At 44.3% G+C, this 24,297-nt stretch overlaps 1 protein-coding gene across 2 annotated transcripts in view; it reads right to left on the bottom strand.

Annotated features, from left to right (window-relative positions):
* NOLC1 (nucleolar and coiled-body phosphoprotein 1) overlaps positions 1-24,297 on the bottom strand; it is a 99,176-nt gene that overhangs the window by 39,039 nt on the left and 35,840 nt on the right. For both annotated transcript variants that reach the window (XM_029609010.1, XM_029609009.1), the window contains exons 6-7: positions 20,202-20,363; positions 14,355-14,438 (exon numbers count right to left, since the gene is read on the bottom strand). In XM_029609010.1, the coding sequence (XP_029464870.1) occupies positions 14,355-14,438; positions 20,202-20,363 (246 nt within the window). The remainder of the gene's footprint in view (positions 1-14,354; positions 14,439-20,201; positions 20,364-24,297) is intronic.

Genomic DNA, 24,297 nt, shown 5'->3' with positions numbered 1-24,297 from the left:
ACAAACACATGGTCTTAATATGCCTCCTGAAAATTTTTAGATCATTCTTTAATGATCTAAGCTGCATTGGCAATGAATTCTGCAATGCTGGAGATGCAAATGAAAAAGCCCTGCCTCGTGTCTTCTCCTGCACTTCTCCGGGCACCTGTAGTAGCCTCATTCCAGCCAACTGTAACTACCATGGTGGAAAATACAATTCAATTTTATTTCTTACAGAACAAATTATTCAGCATTCAAAAGTCTATGTGTTAATATCAACAATTTAAATCTGGGCTTCCAATGATTTGGAAGCCAATGCATCTCCCATAAAACTAGCATAACGTGATCCCACCTTGTTAACCCCATAAGCAAAGCAGCAGCATGTTGCATGAGCTGCAAAACATCTATCAATTTATCTGGAAGGCCCGCACAGAGGTTACTATAGTAATCAAGATGCCCCAAGACTAAGGTTTATAGCACAGATCTAAACAATTCTGTTGGCAATAGAAACTTTAAAGGTTTCAGCATCTTCAATTTGTAAAATGACACTTTAGCCAAATGAAGAACATGTGGTTTCAACGTCCTCTCCACTATTTGTGGCCTACTAAGCCACGGTTCACAATCCAGGCCCTCCGCTTATTCCTGAAAATATTTTAAAAAATCATGATTATAGAGCATGTCCCTTCCTGATATGTGCATCAGAAATACACTGCAAAAATATATGCTGAAGGGGCAGCAATTCTGGATACCAACTTTTAACCACTGATCTGTACAACAGTTTCCAAAGGCAAGAGGGGAGGAGAAAATTACACCTGGATGGTAACAGAAGTCAATTACAGTGCCACATTTGCACTCCTGACTCGCAGAAAAATGCTTTAATCTTACAGGATACAGATTTCCAGACCCAATTCCTATTCCTGCTGTAGGGGAAAGCATCTGTAGCCCTTCAGAGGAAGGAAGACCCCGACTACACTCAGTACCAACTCCTATAGGCCTGCCCAGATGGGAAAGGAAGCTGCAATCTGTGTTCTTCAGCTGGAGAAATACTGCCAAGATGACCAGGACTGAAAAGGAAACTAAAAGGGAAGAAACTATCCAGTAACGAGCGGTAGGAAGAGCTGCGTTAGTGCCCGGCGCACCCGCGGTTGCCGCACGCACAGTGCAGCTCACCTACCGCTCGATCCTGTATGTAAATAGCTTGCAAATGCAAGCTGCGTCTAAGAAGCGTCCGTGAAGCGTTAGGCCCACACAACCCATTTTACTGGATAGAGCGCCTATACAGTATCCTGGGTGCGCGGGCCTAACGCTTCACGGCCACGCTGGTATCTGTCAATTCAAATGTCATTTGAAATGACAGATACCAGGAAGTCGGGATTGCCAGGAGAGGTCGCTTTACACTGCCAGTCCCTTCTTCCCTCCTCCCGAAGCAGGGTGCAAAAAGCAGCCTTGCTCCGGGAGGAGGGAAGAAGGGACTGGCAGTGTAAAGCGATGGACTCCTGCACGGCCGCTGAAGACGTGACGCCAAACGTCGTGACGTCACGTCTTCAGCGGCTGTGCAGGCGTCCATCTTCGCGAGCAGCTGGAGGCAGGAGTGGTCGTCCGATGTCCAGAGGGGCTGCAAAAAGTAAGTCACTTCGCCGCTTCACACTGCCAGTCCCTTCTTCCCTCCTCCCGGAGCAAGGCTGCTTTTCGCACCCTGCTTCGGGAGGAGGGGAGAGGGGACTGGCACGGGGGGAAGCCACGATGTCCAGAGGGGAGCTGCAAAAGTAAGTCGCCGAGTGTAGGATTGCCCGTCCTCTCCCCTCTCTCTCTTGCAATTTTTTTTTTTTTCGCTTTTTTTTTGCTTCGGGAGGAGGAGAGAGGACTGGGGCTGCCCCGGAGACCAGCATCCATGGACGCGGCCAGGGCAGGTGAGTGGGGGCTGGGGGAAAGCTTGCCGCCTACCCTTACCCCTGCCTCTAACGCAGGGGTCAGGGTAGGTGGTAAGTTTGCAGGTTAAACGCGCGGCAAAACGGCAGGGTAAAATAGCGATAGTCGGGGCGCGGGTTACTGGATGCTAGGGAATAGCTAATTCGCTCGTTTGCATGCAATATACATGCCGCGTGCGGAAGGGGTTGCCCGGGGATTTTAGGACGTGGTAAGGGTAGGTTAAAGGGGGTTGTGGATCGCAGGAAGGGCTAACGCAGCCGGAAAGTGAGTAGAACGCGGGTTAGGAGCGGGGTAAACGCGGCCGCACTTTACTGGATAGACCTGTAAGTGCTGTAAAGGAAAATTGGTTCTTAACCTGCTAATTTTCATTCCTGGAATACCACAGTCCAGACAAGTGGATTTTTTATCCCTACCAGCAGATGGAGACAGAATAAAAATGTTTCAAGCACAGCTAGTTAATCGAGAGTGCCACCTGCAGTCCCTCAGTACTGACCTGTACCTAAGCCAGGATGACTACTTCCCAAACTAAGGATTTGTCCCTCTAGAACGAGCTGAGGAATAAGTTGGAACCCCCAACAAAACTGAACCCTCAACTTAGGGAAATGAAAAGACTTCGAGTCTCCAGTTAGTTTAAAACTATATACAATCTTGCTCAAATTCTGCAGCACTCATTCAAAATCTGCATCATCAGCAGCATCCAGAAGCGGGGAAAGCCTTTCGCCATAATAAGGGGATGGGAGTCTGGACTGATCTGTGATATTCCAGGAATTAAAATTAGCAGGTAAGAACCAGTTTTCCTTTCCTGCTCCTACCCCAGATCAGTCCAGACAAGTGGGATGTACCCAAGCCCCTCTACACTGGGAGAGAACCTGAAAGAGCCACACGCAGCACACTTTCACCAAATGTGGCTTCTTCCGGGGCCCTAAAACAAACGGTAATATTTAGTAAAAGTGTGCAAAGAGGGCCAAGTCGCTGCTTGACAAATCTCCTGTGGAGAAACCAATTGACACTCCGCCCAGGAGGCTGCCTGCGCCCTAGTAGAATGCGCTCACAACCCCTCTTGGACTGACCGACCTTTACAGATATAGGCCGAACCAACTGCCTCCTTAAACCATCTTGCAACCTTTCTTTGATCCACTGAACAAAACAAAGATGGTCCGACCTCCAAAAGTCATGTGTCACCTTGAGATACCACAATAGGACCTGACGTACATCCATAAGGTAAAGCTCCCTAGCATGGGGTGACTCAGACATAAGATGCGGAAAGCCCAGCAATTCCACTGTCTGGCTAAGATAAAGGCCAACAAGACGTTGGGTAAAAGGAAGGCACCTTCCGCAACAAGACTCCGTTGTCTGAAATCCGCAAAAAATAGCAGACAAAGACCCAGTAATGAAAAGTAAGGATACAAAAATGTTTTTGCTCTGCATACCTGGGAACGTTTGATATCCAGGTCTCCTGAGATTGTTTTGAATTAGCAGGAGGGGGGGTGGTTTGCTTGGAACTTTCTCCTCTCTGTCACATACCAGCGCTCTCTCTCTCACACCGGCTCTCAATTACACACCTATACACACATGCTCTCAGTTACACATATACACATGCTTTTTCTCTCACTTATATAGGCTCTTAATTACACATTTACACACATTGTCTATCTTTTCACACTTACACAGGCTTTCAATCACACACATACATGCTGTCTTTTTCTCTCACACAGACTCTCATTCACATGCTTACAAAGATGCTCTCTCTCTCATTTACATACAGGCTCTCAATCACATATTCACATGCTCCCTCACCTAAACCAGCTCTCAAATCACACAGAGACACACATGTTCTCTCTCTTATACACACAGGCTCTTAATCATACATACACATGATCTCTCTCACACACAAAGGATCTCAATCATACACACATACTCTTTCACACAAACAGGTTTTCAATCACAAACTTACACATACAGGTTCCCAATCGTAAACTTACATTCATGCTCTCTCTCTCTCACAGGCAGGCTCTCAATCACAGACATACTCTCTTTCACATATACAGGCTCTCAATCATTCACATACATGCTATCTCACACACACACATAGGATCTCAAACACGCATGCTTGCTTGCTCATTCACTCTCTCTCCTTCCCTCCCTCCCCGGAACTAGATGCAGCAGCAGCCTCCTCCCAACCCTAACCTCCTCCATTTTCAGCACTCGTGTGGAGAAAGGAGCCCCATGGGCCGCGGGGGTTGACGTTCTTCCTCTTTCTCTGAGCTGCGCTGCTCATTCCTCCGGCCATGTCTCTCTTATGTTCTTCGGGCCGATGCTGACCAAACTCGCATGGTCTCTTCTCCCCGTGCATGCACCCTGCTGCTCACCACTTCCGCTTCCGGGCCGCGGGGAGGGGGCGGGAAGAAGAGACCATGCCGGTGCCGCTGACGCCACCTGATTTGCCGCGTTCTGCCCGGGCTGACAGCATTTTAAGCCTGGGTGGAGGAGGACCGGGGAGCTGCTGGGTCAGCGGGGGACCGGGAAGTGTGGCGACACACCGGTTGAGAACCACTGTGCTAGAGACAGAGAAATACTGAGGGACTGCAAGTGGCACTCTCAGTTAAGTAGCAGTGCTTGAAAAGTTTTTATTCTCTGCCTCCATCTGCTGGTAGGGATGCAAAATCCACTTGTCTGGACTGATCTGGAGTATGAACAGGAAAACCCTTACAGTGCCTCAGCATCAGAAGATGTTCTTATAAATGTCAACCAGTGCTGCTAGGACAGTTTTTAGGCTAGCTCAGCCTGGGAGCAATGCAGAGGTGACAACTGCCAGTACCGTCTGAGGGGACACCATTGAAAGGCTTAGGTTTAAGTTTCTTTGTTAGCAAAATAGAGATATAGGTAACTTGCTGGGCTGTAACAGGGATTGTCCGTGGACAGCAGGATAAGGCAGTCACATGAGCAGGTGACGTCATTCGACAGCACAGAGATGGAATGGTCTCAGAGCTCAGAAACATCTAGGTCTTTCTGAGCAGCAGTCTACCGCAGAAGCCTCCTCAGTCTTCCTAACAAGCTAAGATTTAACTCTTAACAGGGAGGGAGGAGAGTCTGTGTGGCTGATTTATCTTGTTGTCTACAGAGAGCCCAGTTACAGGTTAAGTAGCTTTGCTTTCTCCATAGACAAGTAGAATAATATCAGCCGCACAACTGGGGACTCCCATGCTAAGGGTTGCATATAAAGAAATTTATTTTTGCATGTCATTGCAGCCTATCCATATTGCCTAAGAATAGTGAACAGTTGAAGAAGTTACTTAAATAGGCTTTGAAGAACTGCCTCTCCAAAGTTGCAGTCTTGACACAAAGTCTCTAGATAGTAATAAGTGAAGGTATGGCTAGAAGACCGTGTAGCAGCTTTTCAGATATTGTTTATGGAAGCAGAGCACACATGTGCTAAAGAAGTTGCTGTAGCCCTAACCTGATGGGCTTTTACTTTATTTTGAAGATGTAGCCCTGTCTGACTGTAGCAGAAAGTGAAGCAATTAGAGATCCCAGCAGTAAGTTTGCTTTGTAACAGAAAACCCCGTTTGACTGGATTAAAAGAAATGAACAATTGTGAGGACTCTGTGGGATTGCAACCTCTGCAAATAGAAAAGCAAAACTCTTCTACAGTCCAATATATGAAGAGCCTGTTCACCCTTATGGATGCATGGTCTTGAAAATAAATGTTGGCAACACAATTTATTGCATTAAATGAAGTCTGAAAAGACTTGGGAGCAAGGAGCGATTTAGGATATATTTTCAAACTACTCTGATCTGTAAGAACTGAATATAAGAAAAGTTATCAGACTAGTGATTGCAATTCACTTATGCTTCAAGGTGAAGTAATTGCTATCAAAAAAAAGTTTCCAAGAAAGGAATTTTAGTTGTGTTGTTGCCAAGGGATCAAACAGTGATGTCATGAGCTCAGCAAGGACCTGCATTCAGATCCCAAGAAATAGGAGGATCTTTTATTAGAGTTTTCAGATGTGAGAGACCTTTCTTAAAGTTTGGCAGCTGTAGACTGATGAGAAATAGGAACACCTTCCGAATTTTCCTGGTGCGCTGCAATGCCACTAAGGTGAAGTCTGAGTCTGTTTTCAAACCAGAGTTGGAAAGACTTAGTAGATATTAAAGTTCAAGACAAACAGGATACTTAAAAGGGATCTCGCGTCTGAATTTTGAACACCAGATTTTAAATCTTTTCCATTTAAAGTTGTAGCATCTTCTGGAGGAGTACTTCCTTGAATTTTCTTTACTCCGGGAGGCAACTACACAGAGGAAGTTAGTTGCTTTCAACATCCAAGTTGTCAGAATCAAAGACAATGTTTGATGTAGTTGATTCCCACACCAATGCATGGTGAGGGATGGCAATATCAGCAATCTTATTTGGTGATTAAACAGCTAGGCATCAGAGCCGGAGAAACCACGGATAACGAGGCCAAAAAAGAGGCCATCAAAATCTTTTGTCCTCCCTCTCTTCTCAGTTTTTGAACAGTCCTTGAAATGAGTGGAATTGCAGGAAATGCGTAGAGAAGGCCTAGATTCCAAGCTGAGAAAGGAGTCGCTGGCAATCTGTCCCTTGCTGGTTTCCTGGAACAGTATGTGAGAACTTTGCTGTGAGGAACATTGCAAAAGTTGCCCCAAACGTTGAAAACATTCCTGTACTATGTAATTGTGCAGCAGCCATTTGTGTGGTTGTGGCGGGCTACTTAAGCTTCCCGCTAGCAGATTCTGGTTTCCTGGAAGACAAGACAGCAAGAAGATTTCCATGGGAAATTGCCCATTTCAAAATTTTAGAGGCTTCCAGGCAAAGCCTGTAAAAATGTGCTGCCCCTTATTTACTGATATTGTCTCCCGGTTGTCTGCCTGAATTACCATCACCTTCTTCAAACATGCAATGAACACTTTCAAAGCATTGAAAATTGCTCTCAATTTCAGGTGGTTGATATGAAGGAACTTCTTTTCTGCTAGCTACATTCCTTGAGAGGATGTGCTCCCCAACCATGACAATTTCTGTGTTGATTTCCTTTCTGCGCCATGCACCTCAGAGGACTTTCCATCTTTCACTATGCCAGTAACCTTCAGCACCAAAAGCTGGGAGCTGTCTGTGTCGGTATCCTTTGGCACTGCAGACCCCGACTTACCACCTCCTTTACTGGAAGAGAGCTTGTGCCATGATTGTGCCAAGTCACGACTGAGCACAAGAGAGCGCTGCCCTTTTTATTTTGGGCAAATGTCCCTTTGCAGATGTAAAAACCTTTTTTACAGAAGAATGCATTTTCCCCCCAAAAATGGGGGGAAAATGCACAAAAATGGGGGGAAACGCACATACATTTTCCCCCCAAAAATGGGGGGAAAATGTATGTGCGTCTTATGGAGCGAATATAAAAAACAAACAAACAAACAAAAAAAAACAAACTAAAAATCTAACAACCCCACCCTCCTGACTACCCAAGACCTGCCAAAAGTCCCTGGTGGTCCAGCGGGGGTCCAGGAACGGTCAAGGAGCGATCTCCTGGACTTGGGCCATCGGCTGCCAGTAATCAAAATGGTGCCGGCCCTTTGCCCTTACTATGTCACTGGGGCCGACCTGCCCCAAAGTCCAGGAGATCGCTCCTAGACCCCCGCTGGACCACCAGGGACTTTTGGCAGGTCTTGGGGGGGGGGGGGGGGGGTCAGGAGGGTGGGGGCTGTTAATTTAAAGGGTTGGGGCCCGGAGAAAGATAAAAGTTTTCTGATCTGGGGAGTGGACCGAAATGGCCCTCCCCAGACCCAAAAACAAAATGGGGAGAAAAGAAATTATGCACTCCCCTAATTTGCTCCATAAGACGCACAGACCCCCAGGGACAGAGCCGGTTTAGCACTTTTTTTTTTTTTTTTTTTTTTAATTTCCCCCCTCTGAATCCTAGGTGCGTCTTATGGAGTGAAAAATACGGTAGTTCCTGGATCTTCTGGCCCTGAGGGACATGTGAATACAACAAGAGCAATTTATACGTCAGGAGAAGAGCCCAGACATCTACCACAGCAATCATGGAAGTCCGTCAAAGACATTTTTTTTTAAGAGTAATTAGGACATCTTTACAGCCAAGTTTTGATGTGGAACTTAAGTGTGGAAAAAACAAATGTCTTAGTTAAATCCAAAAGAAAGAAAGCATGATGAGACTTGTACGGGCAAGTGGCTGTGTGAGCTCTGAGTTTTACATCTCTGCATCTTCAGATGACTTAACCCTCTTGTGTGGCTATTATCCTGCTTATCCATGGAAAATACATTTTACAGTTTCCATTATATATTTAATAATTTCCCTCCCCTCTCAAAACTAAATTCAGTGTGTCAGCCAAAAATTAAATACAAACTACTTAAGGTGTATATTTCCAAATAATGAGTCCTTATCTAAGGCCCATCAGATTAGGGCTACAGCAACTTCTTTAGCACGTGTGCACTCTTCTTACATAAATATCTGTAAAGCTGCCACGTGGTCTTCTAGCCATACCTTCACTTCTTATTACTGACCAGAGCCTGCTTTCTGTTAAGACAGCAATTTTGGACAGGCAGTTCTTCAAAGCTTATTTAATTAACGCCTTCAAATGTTTGCCATTCTTAGGCAATATGGACAGGCTGCAATGATTTATTACTGACATGCAAAAATAAACTTATCATATGCAACCCTCAGTATTGGAGTCCCCACTTGTGTGGCTGGTATTTGGTACAAAACTCTGAGAGAAATCAAAGATCCCCCAATACTCACACCACCCAACGAAACAGGAAATCACAAATAGTTATACAACCCTTATGTTTATCAGGTATACTTTGTAAGCATTACTCTATTTAATTTTATCATACAGGTATTCAAATACATTGTTCTGTAAATACAACATGTAACTTTACATACAATATGTCATCACGTCATATTAAACAATACATATCACAATATACATAAACCATCACCTTAATAAATATATATTATAATGAATTTTTTATACAAATTGTCTGAACATGCCCTCAACCCTAACCCATTAATAACACACAATCACATTCACTGATCATTCATTCCACTAAAATTCTTAACCCCCATAAAATGTATCACCGCTCACCCAGATGGTCTGTATTTACTCAAAAATCCCTCATTTGTTTCACATTTCAAGATGAATATTACAGACAGATTAAGGGGATCCCTATGGGGTCCCCAGTGGCTCAGTCTGTTGCATGCCTATATATGGCGTTTGAGGAGACATCTATTCTGCTCTAGATTTTCAGAATATTGGGTTGTGGAAAAGGTTCATCGATGATTTATTTTGGATTTAGTGCGGATCTGATCAATAGCTTAACCATTTTATTCAGTGGATGAATTCACTTGAGAATTTGACATTCACGGTGCAAACCAGCAGAAAATGTATCACATTTTTAGATATGGTGGTGCGCTGGGTAGGGGACAAGCTGGAAACGTCTATATTTGTTAAACCCACTGACAGAAATTCCATACTTCACTTTGATAGTTATCATCCCAGAAGACTCTGTGAGAGCATCCCGATCAGTCAGTTTCTCCGATATCGAAGAGTGTGTTCTACAGTAGCAGAATATAAGGTGAAGGCGCAGGATCTTATGTCTAAATGTATTCACCTTGGATATCCAAAGGGATGTCTAAAGAAAGCGTTTAACCGAGGTTTATACGCTAATCGGGAAAATTTGTTGATTAAAGCTGAACGTACTAAAGTAGATAGAACAATATGTTGTATACCTTACTCGTCCCGGAGTTTGGAGATTAGAAACATTATTTTGAAACATTGGCCGATGCTTAATGGGATTCCTGGATGTAGTGAAAAACCCGTGTTTGCATATAAGAAGGGTATGAACATACATACCTTAATATCAGGACATCATCAGTCCAGTCAACCTTCTGTCACTGAAGAGGGATGTCAGGGGTGTGTTGTATGTAATAACTGGTTGGATATTCGTCAGTTTGAATACTTTGAGGGGGAAGACCCCTTTTCAGATCAGGGGTAATTTTTCATGTAGCACTCAGAAAGTTGTATGCCCATGTAAGTTGGTATATATAGGTCATACAAAAATGAGAGATACGAAAGAGGATTATAGAACATAAAAGTAACTTGCGTATCGCCAAGGAAGGAGCACCTTTGGTTACTCACTGGAGGGAAACTGAACATCAAGTGGAGGATATAAAATTCTTTATCATCTCCCAATTAAGGAAAGGCTTTCAGGGGAACGTGACAAGGGCGTTATGGCAACTAGAAGAGAAATGTATTTTCTGGTGGCGTTCTTACCAACCATGGGGATTAAATACAGGTATTGAATGGGAAGCATTTTATCGAAGTGGGGAGCCCCCTAGTTGGTGTTTTGTTGTGAGTGTCAGGTGTGGTATCCATCTGTGATAAGACAGGAAAGCTTATGAATATTTATAAAAGCATGGTTATGTGGTTGAGAGATTAGTGCTCTGAGTTATGACACCTTTTATATCATGGGCAAGGTAGTAGTGTGTATAATTATGTAATAGTGCAGAAAATGATGTTTGGAGCATATTCAATGGGATACGGCAGATTGCACGTCTGTGGGTGTGCCTCTATGAATCAGGTGAATGGGTCCAGTAACTGAGAAATAGAGGGATGGATCAGGAGAGAGAAATAGAGTACCTGGCTTGTAGGTTAAATGAGGGAGTACGTTTATGTGATGATGTAATAGGAGTTAATGTAGTACGTGAAGGTAGAGGTCTGGGCATGTACGCAGAGGGTGACTGAGGTAGATTGGTATGTGACGTGTGAGTTTCAGTTGGAATCAATATGTGGAGAATTAGGCGGAACTTGATGTGGTGTGTTATGATTGGTTCCATGGAGTTTTAGAAGTCAAAGAACGCAGGTAAGTATTCATTCGATGGAGGTGCCTTGGATGAATTGGAGCCCAAAAGGACGGCGGTCGTCATTGTAAACTACTTCGCGCAGTGAAATGGTGGTAAAGTGGTGTTCGGGTACTCTTTGGTGATATCAGTACTTAGTATTTGGCGCGGCAGTATAAGTACACAGAAATTTGTGATATGTTGAGATGTTCTTGTGGGATTACATCAAGTAGTTATATTTGTTACTAGTGGTACCCCGCCAAGCATTGCAGTGGCAGAGTCAGGTTCTTTTCCCTCCCTCCCCCTAGCTCATTTACCTCAGTCACTCATCCTCCTCCCCCTTGGTCACTCACCCCCCCCTTCCCTCCCCTGTCCCCACTCCAACTCTCTCCCCTCACACTCACCTCCCCCCTCACTGTCACCTCCTCCCACCTACTGCCTACCCTTCAGATCAGAAAACTTTTGTCTTTCTATTTGTGGGAACTCCCCACCCCCTCCAATCCCAACCTTTTAAATCAAATAATAACCCCCCACCCTCCTGCCCCCCTCAACACCTGGGAAATTAAAATTGTTGGTGCTACATGTGGGCTGTCCTTGGGCGTCTGTGCGCATTATGTAGCCAAATAGGGGAGTGCGTAACCAAATTTGCACTCCCAAATTTGTTTTGTGGTCTGGGGAGGGCTATTTTGGTGCGTTCCCGAGATCGTGCAAGTTTAGTGTATGTATTTGTGTGTGAACCTCCCCCTTCCCCCAAAAAACAACCCTATGAGAAACGCTCTCTTAAACTAACCACCCCACACTCTCCTGGCCCCCCCTCCCCCAGCCCTGCGAAAAACAGTAGCCCACCCCCCTGCCCCCCCCCCCCCCGAGTTGGCGAATGAATGAAACCTGCCCCCCCCCCCCCGTGACCCCTCCCCAAGATGTTCGCAATAAATTCATTACCACCCCCCCCCAGGACCCCCCCCCCCCCCCCCGAGACCTGATAAAGATGTCAGTCGGTGGAGCGGGCATTCAGGAGCGGTCCAGGAGCGATGTATCGGTGTTGGTCCGTCGGCTGCGAGCACTGAAACGGGTTCCGACGGCCCTTTGCCCTTACTATGTCAGTGGGGTGGAGCAATGGCAGCGGTAGGTCCTCTGACATTGTAAGGGCAAAGGTCCGCCGGCTGCCAGTCCTGAAAATGGCGCAGAGGGGCCCTCGTCCTTACTATGTCACATGGGCTACTGCCGCCATTGGTGTCCCCGAGTGGCATAGTAAGGGAAAGGGCCGTCGGCGCCATGTTGATTGCTGGCAGCAGACGGCCGTAGTGCAGGAGATGTGTCCCGGACCGGTCCTGGCCCCCCGCTGGAGCCTCCCGGACTTCTGTCAGGTTGTGTGTGTGTTTGAGAGCCTGGGAAGTAAATAAATTTGGCATGTGTGTGGGGGGTGTGAGGAGGGTGGTGGGTGTATTTTATCTGTAAAGGAAATAGTTATCTTCTAGCGAAAAAGTGCGTGAATGTGTTAAAATGGAAGTGAAACATGGACCTGGACTGGCGAAATGATTAGTGTAGCGTGTGTTAGTGTAAGGTGTAACAGATGGCGCTTACGTCCAGCAGATGTCGCTGTTTTCTGAAAAATCTTTAAACCTATTTTACCTGTCACAGGTGTGACATATTTGTAATGTAAGTACAGAAGAACCTTCCCATATGCGAAATGAAGGTGGTGTCCAAATTTGAAAGCAATTGGTTCAGTGGTTTCTGAGATTAGCGATTTTGTCCAAACTATTTAACATTTTTATTTATATAGATATATTTTTAGGAAGACTGGTATATAAAAATCTGAAATAAATAAATAAATAAAGACTGATTTTGAGTGCCGGGTTTCCGGTAGGTGTTTTTGAGCTCATACAATGGGGCCCGGGCTAGTGGAGCCATGGGAGATCAGGTATGTAGTTTAATTTGCATGAGGTCTGTGATCGTGAAGTTTTGGATGTCGCCATGATATATTTTTGGATATAATTATCCTATATTTACAGGTACTAATGAGAAGCAGTTTCATTGGGTACGGACATGCGGTAGTTTGATTTGAGTAAAGTATGTTTTGGTATTATGGTGATTGCTGTTAGTTTTTTCAAATGTTTGGATAAATCCATGGGTTTATGACAGAAAAGCGTATGGTCAGTATTAAGAAGTGATAACAGACTTCCCCTGAAGAAGTCCGGTGAGGGTGAAACAAGGAACCTTGTTGGGGTGACAAAGCTTGGAACACAGGAACGGAGAGAATAGAATGAATACCCGTGGAATAAAGAAATTGGAGAATATATAAATGGGAGGGATTCTGGAGTAAATACAGACCATCTGGGCGAGCAGTGATACATTTTATGGGAGTTAAGAATTTTAGTGGAATGAATGATGAGTGAATGTGATTATGTGTTATTAATGGGTTAGGGTTGAGGGCATGTTCGGACAATTTGTATAAAAAATTCATTATAACATACATTTATTAAGGTGATGGTATATGTATATTGTGTTATGTATTGTTTAATATGACATTGTGATGACATTTTGTATGTAAAGTTACATGTATTTACAGAACAATGTATTGAATATCTGTATGATAAAATTATTAAGTAGAGTAATGCTTACATAGTATACCTGATAAACATAAGGGTTGTATAACTCATTGTGATTCCCTGTTGCGTAGGGTGGTGATATTATTTGGTACCATCCCAAATATGCACTACATCACTGTTCCACCATCCCAAATGTCAGTATAACTCAATACTTAAACTAATCTTTAACGTTTCCCCAATCATGTTAGGATTAGAAGCTCCTAAATGTACTCCTCACTATGGAGGAGTGACTGAATATATTCTTCCCATACATTTAACTTTTTTTTTTTTTTTTTAAATTATCTGCATTATCTAAATGCACTGCCTCCACCACATGCAAAACTGTCATGCATATTCATCGTAGATGTCCTGCAAACCAGACTGGCTAATTTTTTTGCAAAAAGCTTGGCAATGGGTTAATGACAGGGGTGGCCAACTAATTTTCAAGACACAAATGGGCCTGGTTTTCAGGATATCTACAACGAATATACATGAGACAGATTTGCATACAGTGGAGGCAGTGCATGCAAATATCTCATGCATATTCATTGTGGATATCCCCAAAACCAGATCTGTTGTGGCATTTGAGGACTGGACTTGGCCATTCCTCGGCTGTGAGATACTTCCATCTCCCTCAGCCACTAGATGGTGTGCAAGAAGCCTCTAAGGAAAGTGAAAAAGAGGAACATAACAAGAATTCAGTGTACCCACCTCCCTCATCCCTTCTTTGATTTCTTATGTATACAGACAGGACATCTGCTCACTCCATATCAGCAGCAAACTCTTTCATCCCAGTGCCCAGCAGGGCTGCATACACAATAATCATGTCCCTGAAACTTACAACATGACCTCTACTGGGAAGTTAAATCCTATTTTAAACTTCCACCAATGGTTTTTCAAAGTATCATGGAGATGATCATAGTAGCAGGCAACCTACAAACAAGAACAGGTGAGAGAAATCAGCACACAGGGATAACTACCTCCTCCTTACCAGAGTCACTGTCAGAACTGGATTCTGCTTTCTTAACCACAGGTTTGGGTCCTGAAGCCACGGGTTTTACAGCGGTAGCTTTGGCTGTAAGAGGAAACAAGCCAAATTCAGCAAAATGTTTATAAGTGCCGCAGTTAACCCTGTTTCCAGGCAGCCATTGGGGGGGGGCTAACACTTCTGCAGTGCATCTCACACAGAGCACAGAGTTTCAGGTCCAACTTCAATAACCAAAAAAAAAAAAAAAAAGTCACTAGCTAGACTCTCATCCTGAGATTAATAAGAACCACCACTGGAAATTCAGTCTGCATTTTCTAGTGCCAGATTGCCCATATAACAATGATGCGTCTTTCATGCCACCAATGAGCTAAGGGGAAGGACACAGGAAGAGCGCCATCTTGCTGGTGAATCCCACCTGCACACGAGACACGAGCACACAACAGTGATTTCTGGCACACTTGTGTGGCCCAGAACACGCCACGCCACATGCTCCACTTCCTCCTAGGTTTTTCCCTCCCCTCTGCAGCTTCTCTTACCTACCTCAGACATGGTTTTGCTCACCTTCAATCTTCCTCTGCCGCAGCCCCAGCTTTTCCTTCCCACTGCAGAGGGGCAACGCTCCGTGTTTTATATGGAGTGCCCAGGTCCACAGACCCGGCCCTCCAGGGGCCACGGAAGCTGATGCGCTAGCCCCACACGAGCGGCTGCAGAGGAGAGCGCAGGCAGGAGCAGGCTGGCCTCCCGAGCAGCTATGCCCGATTCCTCCATCACTACTGGGTCTACAGCAGGAAGGGGGAACCTCTCTTTAGAAGGCTGTAAATGGGCAACTGGGAGGAACTAGCATCTGTTTTTCATTTTATGATTATATTATTACATTTGAGATTACGACTTTCATGCTTTAACAGGGAGGAATAAGGATTTTTTTTTTTTCAGAGCAATAACCGTATGTTATTTTATGACTATTTTAATTCATCTGTATGTTTTGGGTTTTTTTTTTAGTTACATGCTGTAATCTGCTTTGATTAAGCATTTGCTGGAAAAAGTGGAATAGAAATGCTTTATTAAAATTAATATACAGCAGGAGCCCAAAGTGTTTTCTATCTGCCCTCCCCCTCATGGCTGACCTCACTGTAGCACCACTATAGCAGTACCACATTCAGCTGGACAGCAACGGCCACAGGGGAAGAAGTAAAGAGAGAAAAGGAGGGGAGGAGAAAGAAAAGGAGAGAAACTGGGGAAAGACCAAAAGACTCAAAGAAGTAGCAGAGAGAGAGAGAGAGAGAGAGAGAGAGAGAGAGAGAGAGCTCAGTGGGACAATGAGAAAAGGAAAAGAGCAGGATAGAGAAGACAGGAAGAAACATGAGGAGATGGCAAAGGGGGATGAGAAAAGAAAGAGTGAAGTGGGAGACAGCACTTCTGAGGTACGGGCCACAGCCCAGCACCCCTACTGGAAGGAAAAGCCTGGGCTTTGCACAAAGGGAGAGAACCACCCCCTTCTACCTCGTCACTGGGTAAAAGAAGCAGAGGAGGTGGTAAGAAGAGAGAAAACAATGACGACAGATAGGAAGACAGGAAAATCTAGAAAAGCCCGTTTGCCTTCCGGAAATGGGGCTCTCCAAAGACAGTAAGATGAGTTAACCTGGACACATGGGCAATGTCATCTGGAGCCATCTCTCAAGCTCAGCAAGGCTTTTGCCTCTGAGCGTGCCTGGGGGGGTCCTGCACTGCCTGATAATCCCCTCAGTTCATTGCAGAGGTAAGCTTTAGCTAGGCAATCCACTCTCCAGGGAGGCAGGTGGGTATTAAGAATGACTAATTCATCCTGCTGTCTACAGAAAACCCAATTTAACAGTGAGCAAACTTGCTTTACCCATCAACAAGCAGGGCTTAATTAGCCATGATGCATAGGGAGTCCCAAGCCGAGGGTTGCAGCGGAGCATTTACTGAATATAAGCAACCTGGCTCCCCTGTGGACAGTGGACTACTGAGTGAACAGGTTGTGGAAAACTGCTTGCCCAAAAGGTACTGTCACTTCTTGATAGCATCCAGACCGTAGTGGGACGCGAAGGTGTGAACAGACAACAAAAAGCTGTGGCTCTGCAGATCTCAACAAGCCTCATTTTCATTTCCTGCAGTTAAGCCTGTTTAGTGGGAGGAAGGCTTTCTACTTTGGTTTAGGTACTCGGCCTTTTTTCAAATTACAGTGTTTGCTCCATCTGGAGGCATGCCGACCCTAGCACTGGCCAATATGTTTTATGCAGCACAACCATTCAGCCTCACTGAAAAATGTTTGTGTCACCAAAACGGCAGGGGATCAGGTAGTTTTACCACCCTGTTCGTTCGTGAATGATTTTTTTTTTTTAAAGCTACTTAAACCTGGATGGTCCAACCTCACAGAGGTGATATCCAGATTGTGAACATACCCTGCTTGTACTGGGAGGTTTCTCTGGTCGTTTTGAACACAACATACTCCCATGGTGTTCCTGAGGAAGCTGGAAGCAGCGAAACAAGGGCCTTGTCAGGAACTTTAGCATCATCTCCCGGATATACAATATACCAATTCATACATCAAATGTAGGGAATTTATACCACAGCCACACCATAACCACTTTTGCAATTTAACAGGGATTCAAGGGGGTAAGTGACATCAGCCCTGGGAAAGGCAGTTTAAGAGCCAAGCTCCAGATCCCAAAATCAGATAATCCCTCCTGCAGAGAGGCAATCAGTGCATTAATTGCTTTACATTTACAGCTCTTTGTCTCCGGGAAGGCTGAGATGTCTGTTCGGAAGAAAATTGCAGATTTAAAACCCTTCTCTCAAGTCAGAGGAAGATGAAGAAAATGGAAGCGTGTCGACCCCCCTTTTCAGCTGGAGCAGCAGTGCTGGAGTCTTTGCTGCTTGATTGGTCCCTGTCTTGGGAGGATTTTCAGAGGTGGTTTATAGTGAGCCGCGAGACGGGACGGGATCCCTGCAGCAGGAACTCAAATCGATCGCAGCCGAGTTGAAACGCGAGAATGCTGAGCTGGGTCAGCGTGCGGATGCAGTGGAACAGAGGCTTCTGGGCAGGAAACATTTCAAGAATGTTCACAGCGAGAAATGAAGACTCTAAAAGCTGATATCTTAATGTGCCAGGAGTGGCTTGAAGACTTAGAAAACAGGTCCAGGAGGGGAAATTTCAGGTTCTGAGGAGTCCCTGAGAACTGAGTGGTGAAAGATATTTTGCTCTTTGCTTTTGAGCCCCATGGGCGGTGAAGAAACTGCCCCTAAAATCCTATTAGATAGAACTCATAGGGCTTTGGCTAGCCCGCGAGGCAATGCTCCTCACGATATTGTGGTCTGTTTCCATGAGCTTGCTGTCAAGGAAAAGATGATGATGCAAGGGAAACAAAAGATCTACAGTGGCACGGACACAAGAGAGACATTATTCAAGATTTGTCACCAATCACCATCAAGAAACGACGTGAATTTAAAGAGGTCCTACAGGTGTTGAGGACTGTTACACAACTCCAGCTACCACTCCCCCAAAACTCCACTCCAATAGCAGGTACAATACTTCCTATTATCTCACAGATACTGCAACGAAACACAATCACTATTGTGCCCCCCCCCCACAAGTGCTCTAGCCAACAAAAGGAAGTGCCTAATGTCCCCAGAACTCCCCCCCCCTCCAAACACATAACCTCCCTCCTTCCTCTTCCAAATCACACCCACAACCACCTGAAGGAATGTCAGCGTTCTTCTCAGCCCAGCAGCTCTGGAACCCCTCCAACCGACCCACCGCATACAAAATCCTCACGTCTTCCCCTTAATAGCCTAGCAAGCAGCATTCAAACAAAACAACTTGTGTCCACAAAGTCCAGACCCATGAAAACCAAGCTCACTAGTCAAAGACCAGCATCAATCAGCAGATCTCAGCAATACGTCTCTAAGGCGAGACCCCCCCCCTCAAGTCTTCAGGTCTTCTAATGTAGGTGATCCTACAACTACTTGTTGTTTCCCTTTTGATAACAGTTTACAATAGATGAAGTGACCTCCAGGGTTTCAACTGTAGAAGAGGCAGAAAAGATTCTTCAAGCTGCTGGTTTGGTGAAATCTGCCGGTTCTACTGCGAGACGGTTCACTATGGCGCGTCCTAGTGTGAGCAATTTCAGATGGCAACGCGGGCAATCCGGAGGGAGGCATCTGCGGAAAAACTCTGAAGGATCACCTACATTAAAAGACCTGAAGACTTGAGGGGGGGGGGGGGGGGGGTCTCGCCTTAGAGACGTATTGCTGAGATCTGCTGATTGATGCTGGTCTTTGACTAGTGATCTTGGTTTTCATGGGTCTGGACTTTGTGGACTCAAGTTGCTTTGTTTGAATGCTGCTTGCTAGGCTATTAAGGGGAAGACCTGAGGATTTTGTATGCGGTGGGTCGGTTGGAGGGGTTCCAGAGCTGCTGGGCTGAGAAGAGCACTGACATTCCTTCAGGTGGTTGTGGGTGTGATTTGGAAGAGGAAGGAGGGAGGTTGTGTGTTTTGGGGGGGGAGTTCTGGGGACATTAGGCACTTCCTTTGTTAGCTAGAGCACTTTTGGGGGACACAATAGTGTTTGTGCTTCGTTGCAGTATCTGTGAGATAATAGGAAGTATTGTACCTGCTATTGGAGTGGAAGGTGGAGTTCTGTAAAATGGGGGAGTTAAAGGGCTGAATACCTATATTAAGAGGAAGCGTTTGTTGCAAGATGCTCTAGGACAGCGGGTGGACGTGCTGTTTTGTCAGGAAACACATTTAAAGAGGAAATGCAAAAGGTTACTTGGCCTCTGCCCACTATCCCTTACAGTTTGTTTGCTGCAGCTCCAGTACTTAACAAATATTGTGGGGTGGGTATTCTGTTCTCCAAAAATGTGGTGGGGGGATGAGATTTTAGTTTTGAGGGACTTAGAGGGTAGGTACTTTATCGTTAAATTTAGGATGGATAGAGATATGTACTCTCTGGTGTATGCACCCAACATGGGACAGGGGCAATTTTCAGAGGCACTTCCAAAAACCTTGCAGCAATAGGCAAAAGGTTATCTTGTTATAGGGGGGCGGGGGATTTTAATCTTACCAGATACCTGTTCTTGGATGATAGTAGTGGGGGTGGGGGATACTCTCGAATCAACAGGAAGGGTTTGAAATCGCTTATGGTGAATTGGGACTTGGTAGATGTTTGGAGTCTTTCATCCCTCTGAGAAAAATTATACCTTTTATTCCAAGGCACATGGGGTTTATTATCGGACTGATTTCTTTTTAGTAGACAAAGCCCTGGTAAATAAAGTAGGAGTTACAGAGATTGAGGTAATAACATGGTCAGATCATGCGGCCATTTGGTTTTCCCTTAAGGGGTTAGGGGGTCAATTGGGAGAGAGGTTTTGGAGACTTGACAGCCTGTTAGATGGCAGTGAGTACAGTGAGGAGTTAGGGAAGTATCTGGCTGAAAATTAAAATAGTGGGTATCTTCAGAGACAATATGGGACTGCTTTAAAGCAGTAACCAGGGGCAAACTGATTGCTAGAGCATCCTATTTAAAGAAGATAAGGGACAAAACAAAAGTGAAGCTATTGGAGAAGCTAGGTAGATTGGAGATTCGGCATTTAGTTTTACTGCTAGTCCATTCTGGAGCCCTTGTTATGTTGTTCATCAACTGTACAGGTGCTTGAGATTACACTGTTGGGGTGCATTTTAATTTGTGGGCCTTGTTTTCTTTTCTTACTGTACTTATTTGTCTTACCTTTACTCCACCTTTGGTTTAGCAGAAATATAAATCACATAAAGGAATGAATTAATGAATGAAACGTCAGGGGCCTTTGTATTATCTTCTGTAACATACCTTGTGGCTTCTTCTTTGGCAAAGGCTTCTTGGCTTCATTGCTGCGCTCAGAATCACCACTGCTCTCTGCCTTTTTCTTGTTCACTGCTGCCTTGGCTGATGGCACCTTCACTGGGACTTTTTTCGGCACAGCACTGGGAGGCGGCACAGCACTGTACAGTCCTGCAAATTAGAGAAAACCATCAACAAGGAACTCTACTGCAACTGAAAGGTGCAGCCACAAAGGTAAAGAGTTTACACCAGGCGTGGTCATAGTTTAAAAATACCATCTTGGAAGCCCAGACCAGATGTATTCCATGCATTAAAAAAAGTGGAAGGAAGGCCAAACAACTGCTGGCATGATTAAAAGGAGAGGTGAAAGAGGCTATTTTATCCAAAAGACATTTTCAAAAATTGGGGGGGGGGAACCAAAACAAAAAATACCCCCACCCTAATATAAGGACCAAGATGGCCATGGCTGAGAGGCTATGGTTTGAACTCTCTCCGTTTTTCTTGCTGCTTTTTTTGCCTTAACCATGCCACATACCAAATGGAAGGCTAAACTGAGGGAGAATATCCCAGCATCTCCCTCAGCAGACCCTTTCCAGCCATGGACTAATGGGTTTCTTAACCCAGCACTGTCAATTTGCCCAGGAGTGGGAGCTGTTGTGGTGTCTGACAGTGAACGAACGCAGACACTCCCGGCTGAGGAGACATCTTAAAGTGACGCCTTCCCCTCCTTTTTGTTTGATGCCTGTAGGAGCAGATTTGCTGGCGGATAGCCCCAGAATCAGTCTGGACTCAGCAGGCCTGGAGAAACTGGAGTATCTCTGGACAGTCCCTGGATTCAGGTCTTGACACCATTGCTTCAAGGGGTTCTTTGCAACATTAACATAGATGAGAGTGCATCTGGAGAGGATCTCAGGGTAAGTACTATTCAAAGAGAGGCTTTAATCAAACCTCCTGTCATTACCTTAGAGGCAGTTTGGAATGTCCTAGTTTCCCTGAAATTGTCGATTTTCTCTTATAAGTGTCACAATGGATACCAATCGCCACGTACAAGTTACTGAAGACCTTATTGTCTCTCATGGAGTTAAGTTGGACACCCTGGATACTTGTTTATATAGGGTAGAGAATACTCAACATGGTTTGATCCAGAGTGAAATAGTACACACGAAGAAACTGGAGAATACTGAAAATTCCATTAGAATTTTAAATATAAGGTTATTCAACTTTCCTATTGTTAAATTTACTTTGCTGGGGGGAACCTAAGATGGCAACGTGAGCGGATGCGGTTTTCTTCCTGCTCCGACACTTATTGTTTCTTGATTGATTGCTCGTTTGAATTATGCTGCACAAGAAAAAGGCGAGTGAGGATTTTTCCTTCCGAATTCTCACTCCCATTGGGAACAGCATTCGAGCACTGAATTCGCAGTCCCTACCCCAGATTTGCAGGCTTCGAGCCTCATTGGCAGAACAAAGAGGAGTCAGACTTTAGAACCCTGCTGCTTGCAACCCAGCATGGCACCAATCTCACTGAGGTGCTGATGACCTCATCCTACAGTCCCACACACAGAGGGAGATGTTGGCGTCTTGTCTGGCAGAGGGCAGAGTTATTCTAAACCTACGCTTTTTGAATATCCTACGGAGGAAGGTGCCGTTGTGCGCGTCTTGTCCCTGGAATTCCCAGTGGAGAGTATGTCAGAGGCTTGGACCATCTTAAAAAGGTGAGCGTTTGGCTCCTCGGCCCTCTTTTGGGATTATTAAACCAGCGGCGGTCACCTTGGAGTCCCTCTAGGATTTGATTGAAGGATTGTCCCAGACATTTACTGATCAGTACCGGCGATCGGAGGCTGTTTCCCAGAAACTGGATTCTGTTGCTCATGATCAGCAAAATTCTTCAGGAACACTCAACCCCCATTCAAGTTTTGGGGAATGATATGAAAAGTTTACAGGACACTACTTGGGTAATTGCCAGGTTCTTGTGGCCTGGTTTGGCCTCGGTTGGAAACAGGATGCTGGGCTTGATGGACCCTTGGTCTGACCCAGCATGGCAATTTCTTAATGACTCCATTATTCGTGAGCGTTTGGTTTTCCATGGATTCCAGCCTTCTAAGAGAAGACATTTAAGGCATTTAAATTTGAAATTCACAAATTTTCTTAAAGTTCTTGGTGAACTGGGTTATGTTATGCTCAAGAGATATCTTTTTGAAACTTTGAAGATGTCACCTGATAAGATTCCTGCCTTTAATAAATACGATTCTTCCTTTTACGTAGAGTTCTAATCAGTCAGGATCTTCTCTATTTGCATATTTGGAAAATCCAGCTGTGGAAGTGACTGAGAGGTCTACAATGTTGGTTTCCTTCTTTTCTGAGCAGGATCTAAGTCTGCTAATGAAGTCTTCCTTCAAAAATGTAAATGTTTCCTTTCATGGTGGTTTAGTCAGGATATATCCTGACTTAGCCAGAGCTACACAAGGACGATGTAAAGCTTTTCTGGATATGCACCTTGAAGCTCAGGTTCTAGGCGCAAGTTTTTTTTAACACTATCCATGTAAATGTAGAATTAAATTGAATGCTAATACATTTATTTATTTTTTTTTTTTAGTCCAGAGCAATTGCGGTACTACCTAAATGCCACAGTGAGTAATCATACACCTAACACTCAGAGGCTCCTCAAAGGTTTATCAGATATATTTTGAAGGGGGTAATTTTCACGCAGTCTATGTTTACTATGCATTTTTATGCTGTAAGTTTCTTCTCTTTTTTTTGTTCCCCTCCCCCATTTCTTTTGTCATAAGTGTGAGAATGATTTTCTATATATTTAAAATCTTTTCTATACCGTCGCTAAGTTAAATAGCATCGCTACGGTTTACATGTTGGCACATAAATTAAGGTGATTGAGTGCGTACTATAGTACATTCTAACAGGTGCCGCAAAAGGTTCAGTTACAATATCAAAAGAATAAGCAATCATCTTCGTTGTTATTGGTTCTTTTATGTTTCCTATAATCTCTCTCAAATTGCTGTGCAAAGTTTCATACTCTGTATATTTGAAAAATTAAACAAAAGAGTATTTTGCCAGTGGATTTGTTCAAGAACTATATCTATCTCAGTTTATGAAGATCCCCTTCAAAGCTATGCCAATCATTTCTAAGGCTTACCTTTTGCCATCAAGGGATGTAGGAGCCAGTGGTGAACAGGGCCAAGAGCCTACTTTAAACCTGATGAATTTTCTAGTATCTTCACGAGAGTTCCCAGTTTCAAAAAGAGGAACAGTTTTCTTTCGTGAATGACAGGAATTCTGAGCCTAGATTTTTCTTCCGTAACAGGTTAGTCCCATTTCATGGGCAGAGAATATGAATATACCCTGATATTAACAGAGCTACCCAAGATTTGGGGGGAGGGGGGGGGGGGGGGGAGGTTTTCTGCGTGTTCATAGGTTTTTGCACTTGGTACAGAGTTTTTATTGAGATAGCCATGTAAATATTTAGTGAAATTCCACAATGTTAATTAGGTATATTTCGAACCTTCTTAGTTGAGACTCTTCCTGGATTCTCTAAAATGACTGTTGTTGGAATAATGGTGTTATACCTCTCAGTTTTATTATTTTATTGCAATGTAAATTTGCTCTTTTTTCTTGGTCTCCCCTCTATTTTCTTATTTGGAGGACTATGTATGAGATACTATATTCTCATTATTGTGTTTATGGCTATTGTATTACACTTTTCCTCTTGTTTTCTGTTACAGGGATGCTTGTGTTAAATTTATAAACTTACTAAAATAAAAAAAAATTTAAATTTGAAAAGAATCTGACAAAAACAGGTAAAAAAAAATCATTGGCAAGTTAGATATAAAACACTGATAAGGAAGGCTACAAGAATTTTAAAAGAATCTGACCACATAGGCAAAAACGCATAATATGAACTTTTAAAAATATATCTAAAGCAGGAAGCCTGTGAGGGAGTCAGCTGAACCATTAGATGATCAGTGGCTTAAAGGGGCACTTAAGGAAGATAAGGCCATTGTGGAAAGACTAAATTCCTTGCTTCAGTATTTACTGAAGAGGATGTTGAGATGCCAGGAACTGAATTCAATGGTGATGATTCAGAAGAACT

Source organism: Rhinatrema bivittatum, chromosome 7 (assembly GCF_901001135.1).
Source record: "Rhinatrema bivittatum chromosome 7, aRhiBiv1.1, whole genome shotgun sequence".
NCBI lineage: Eukaryota > Metazoa > Chordata > Amphibia > Gymnophiona > Rhinatrematidae > Rhinatrema > Rhinatrema bivittatum.
This window is presented reverse-complemented; position numbering and strand designations above follow the sequence as displayed.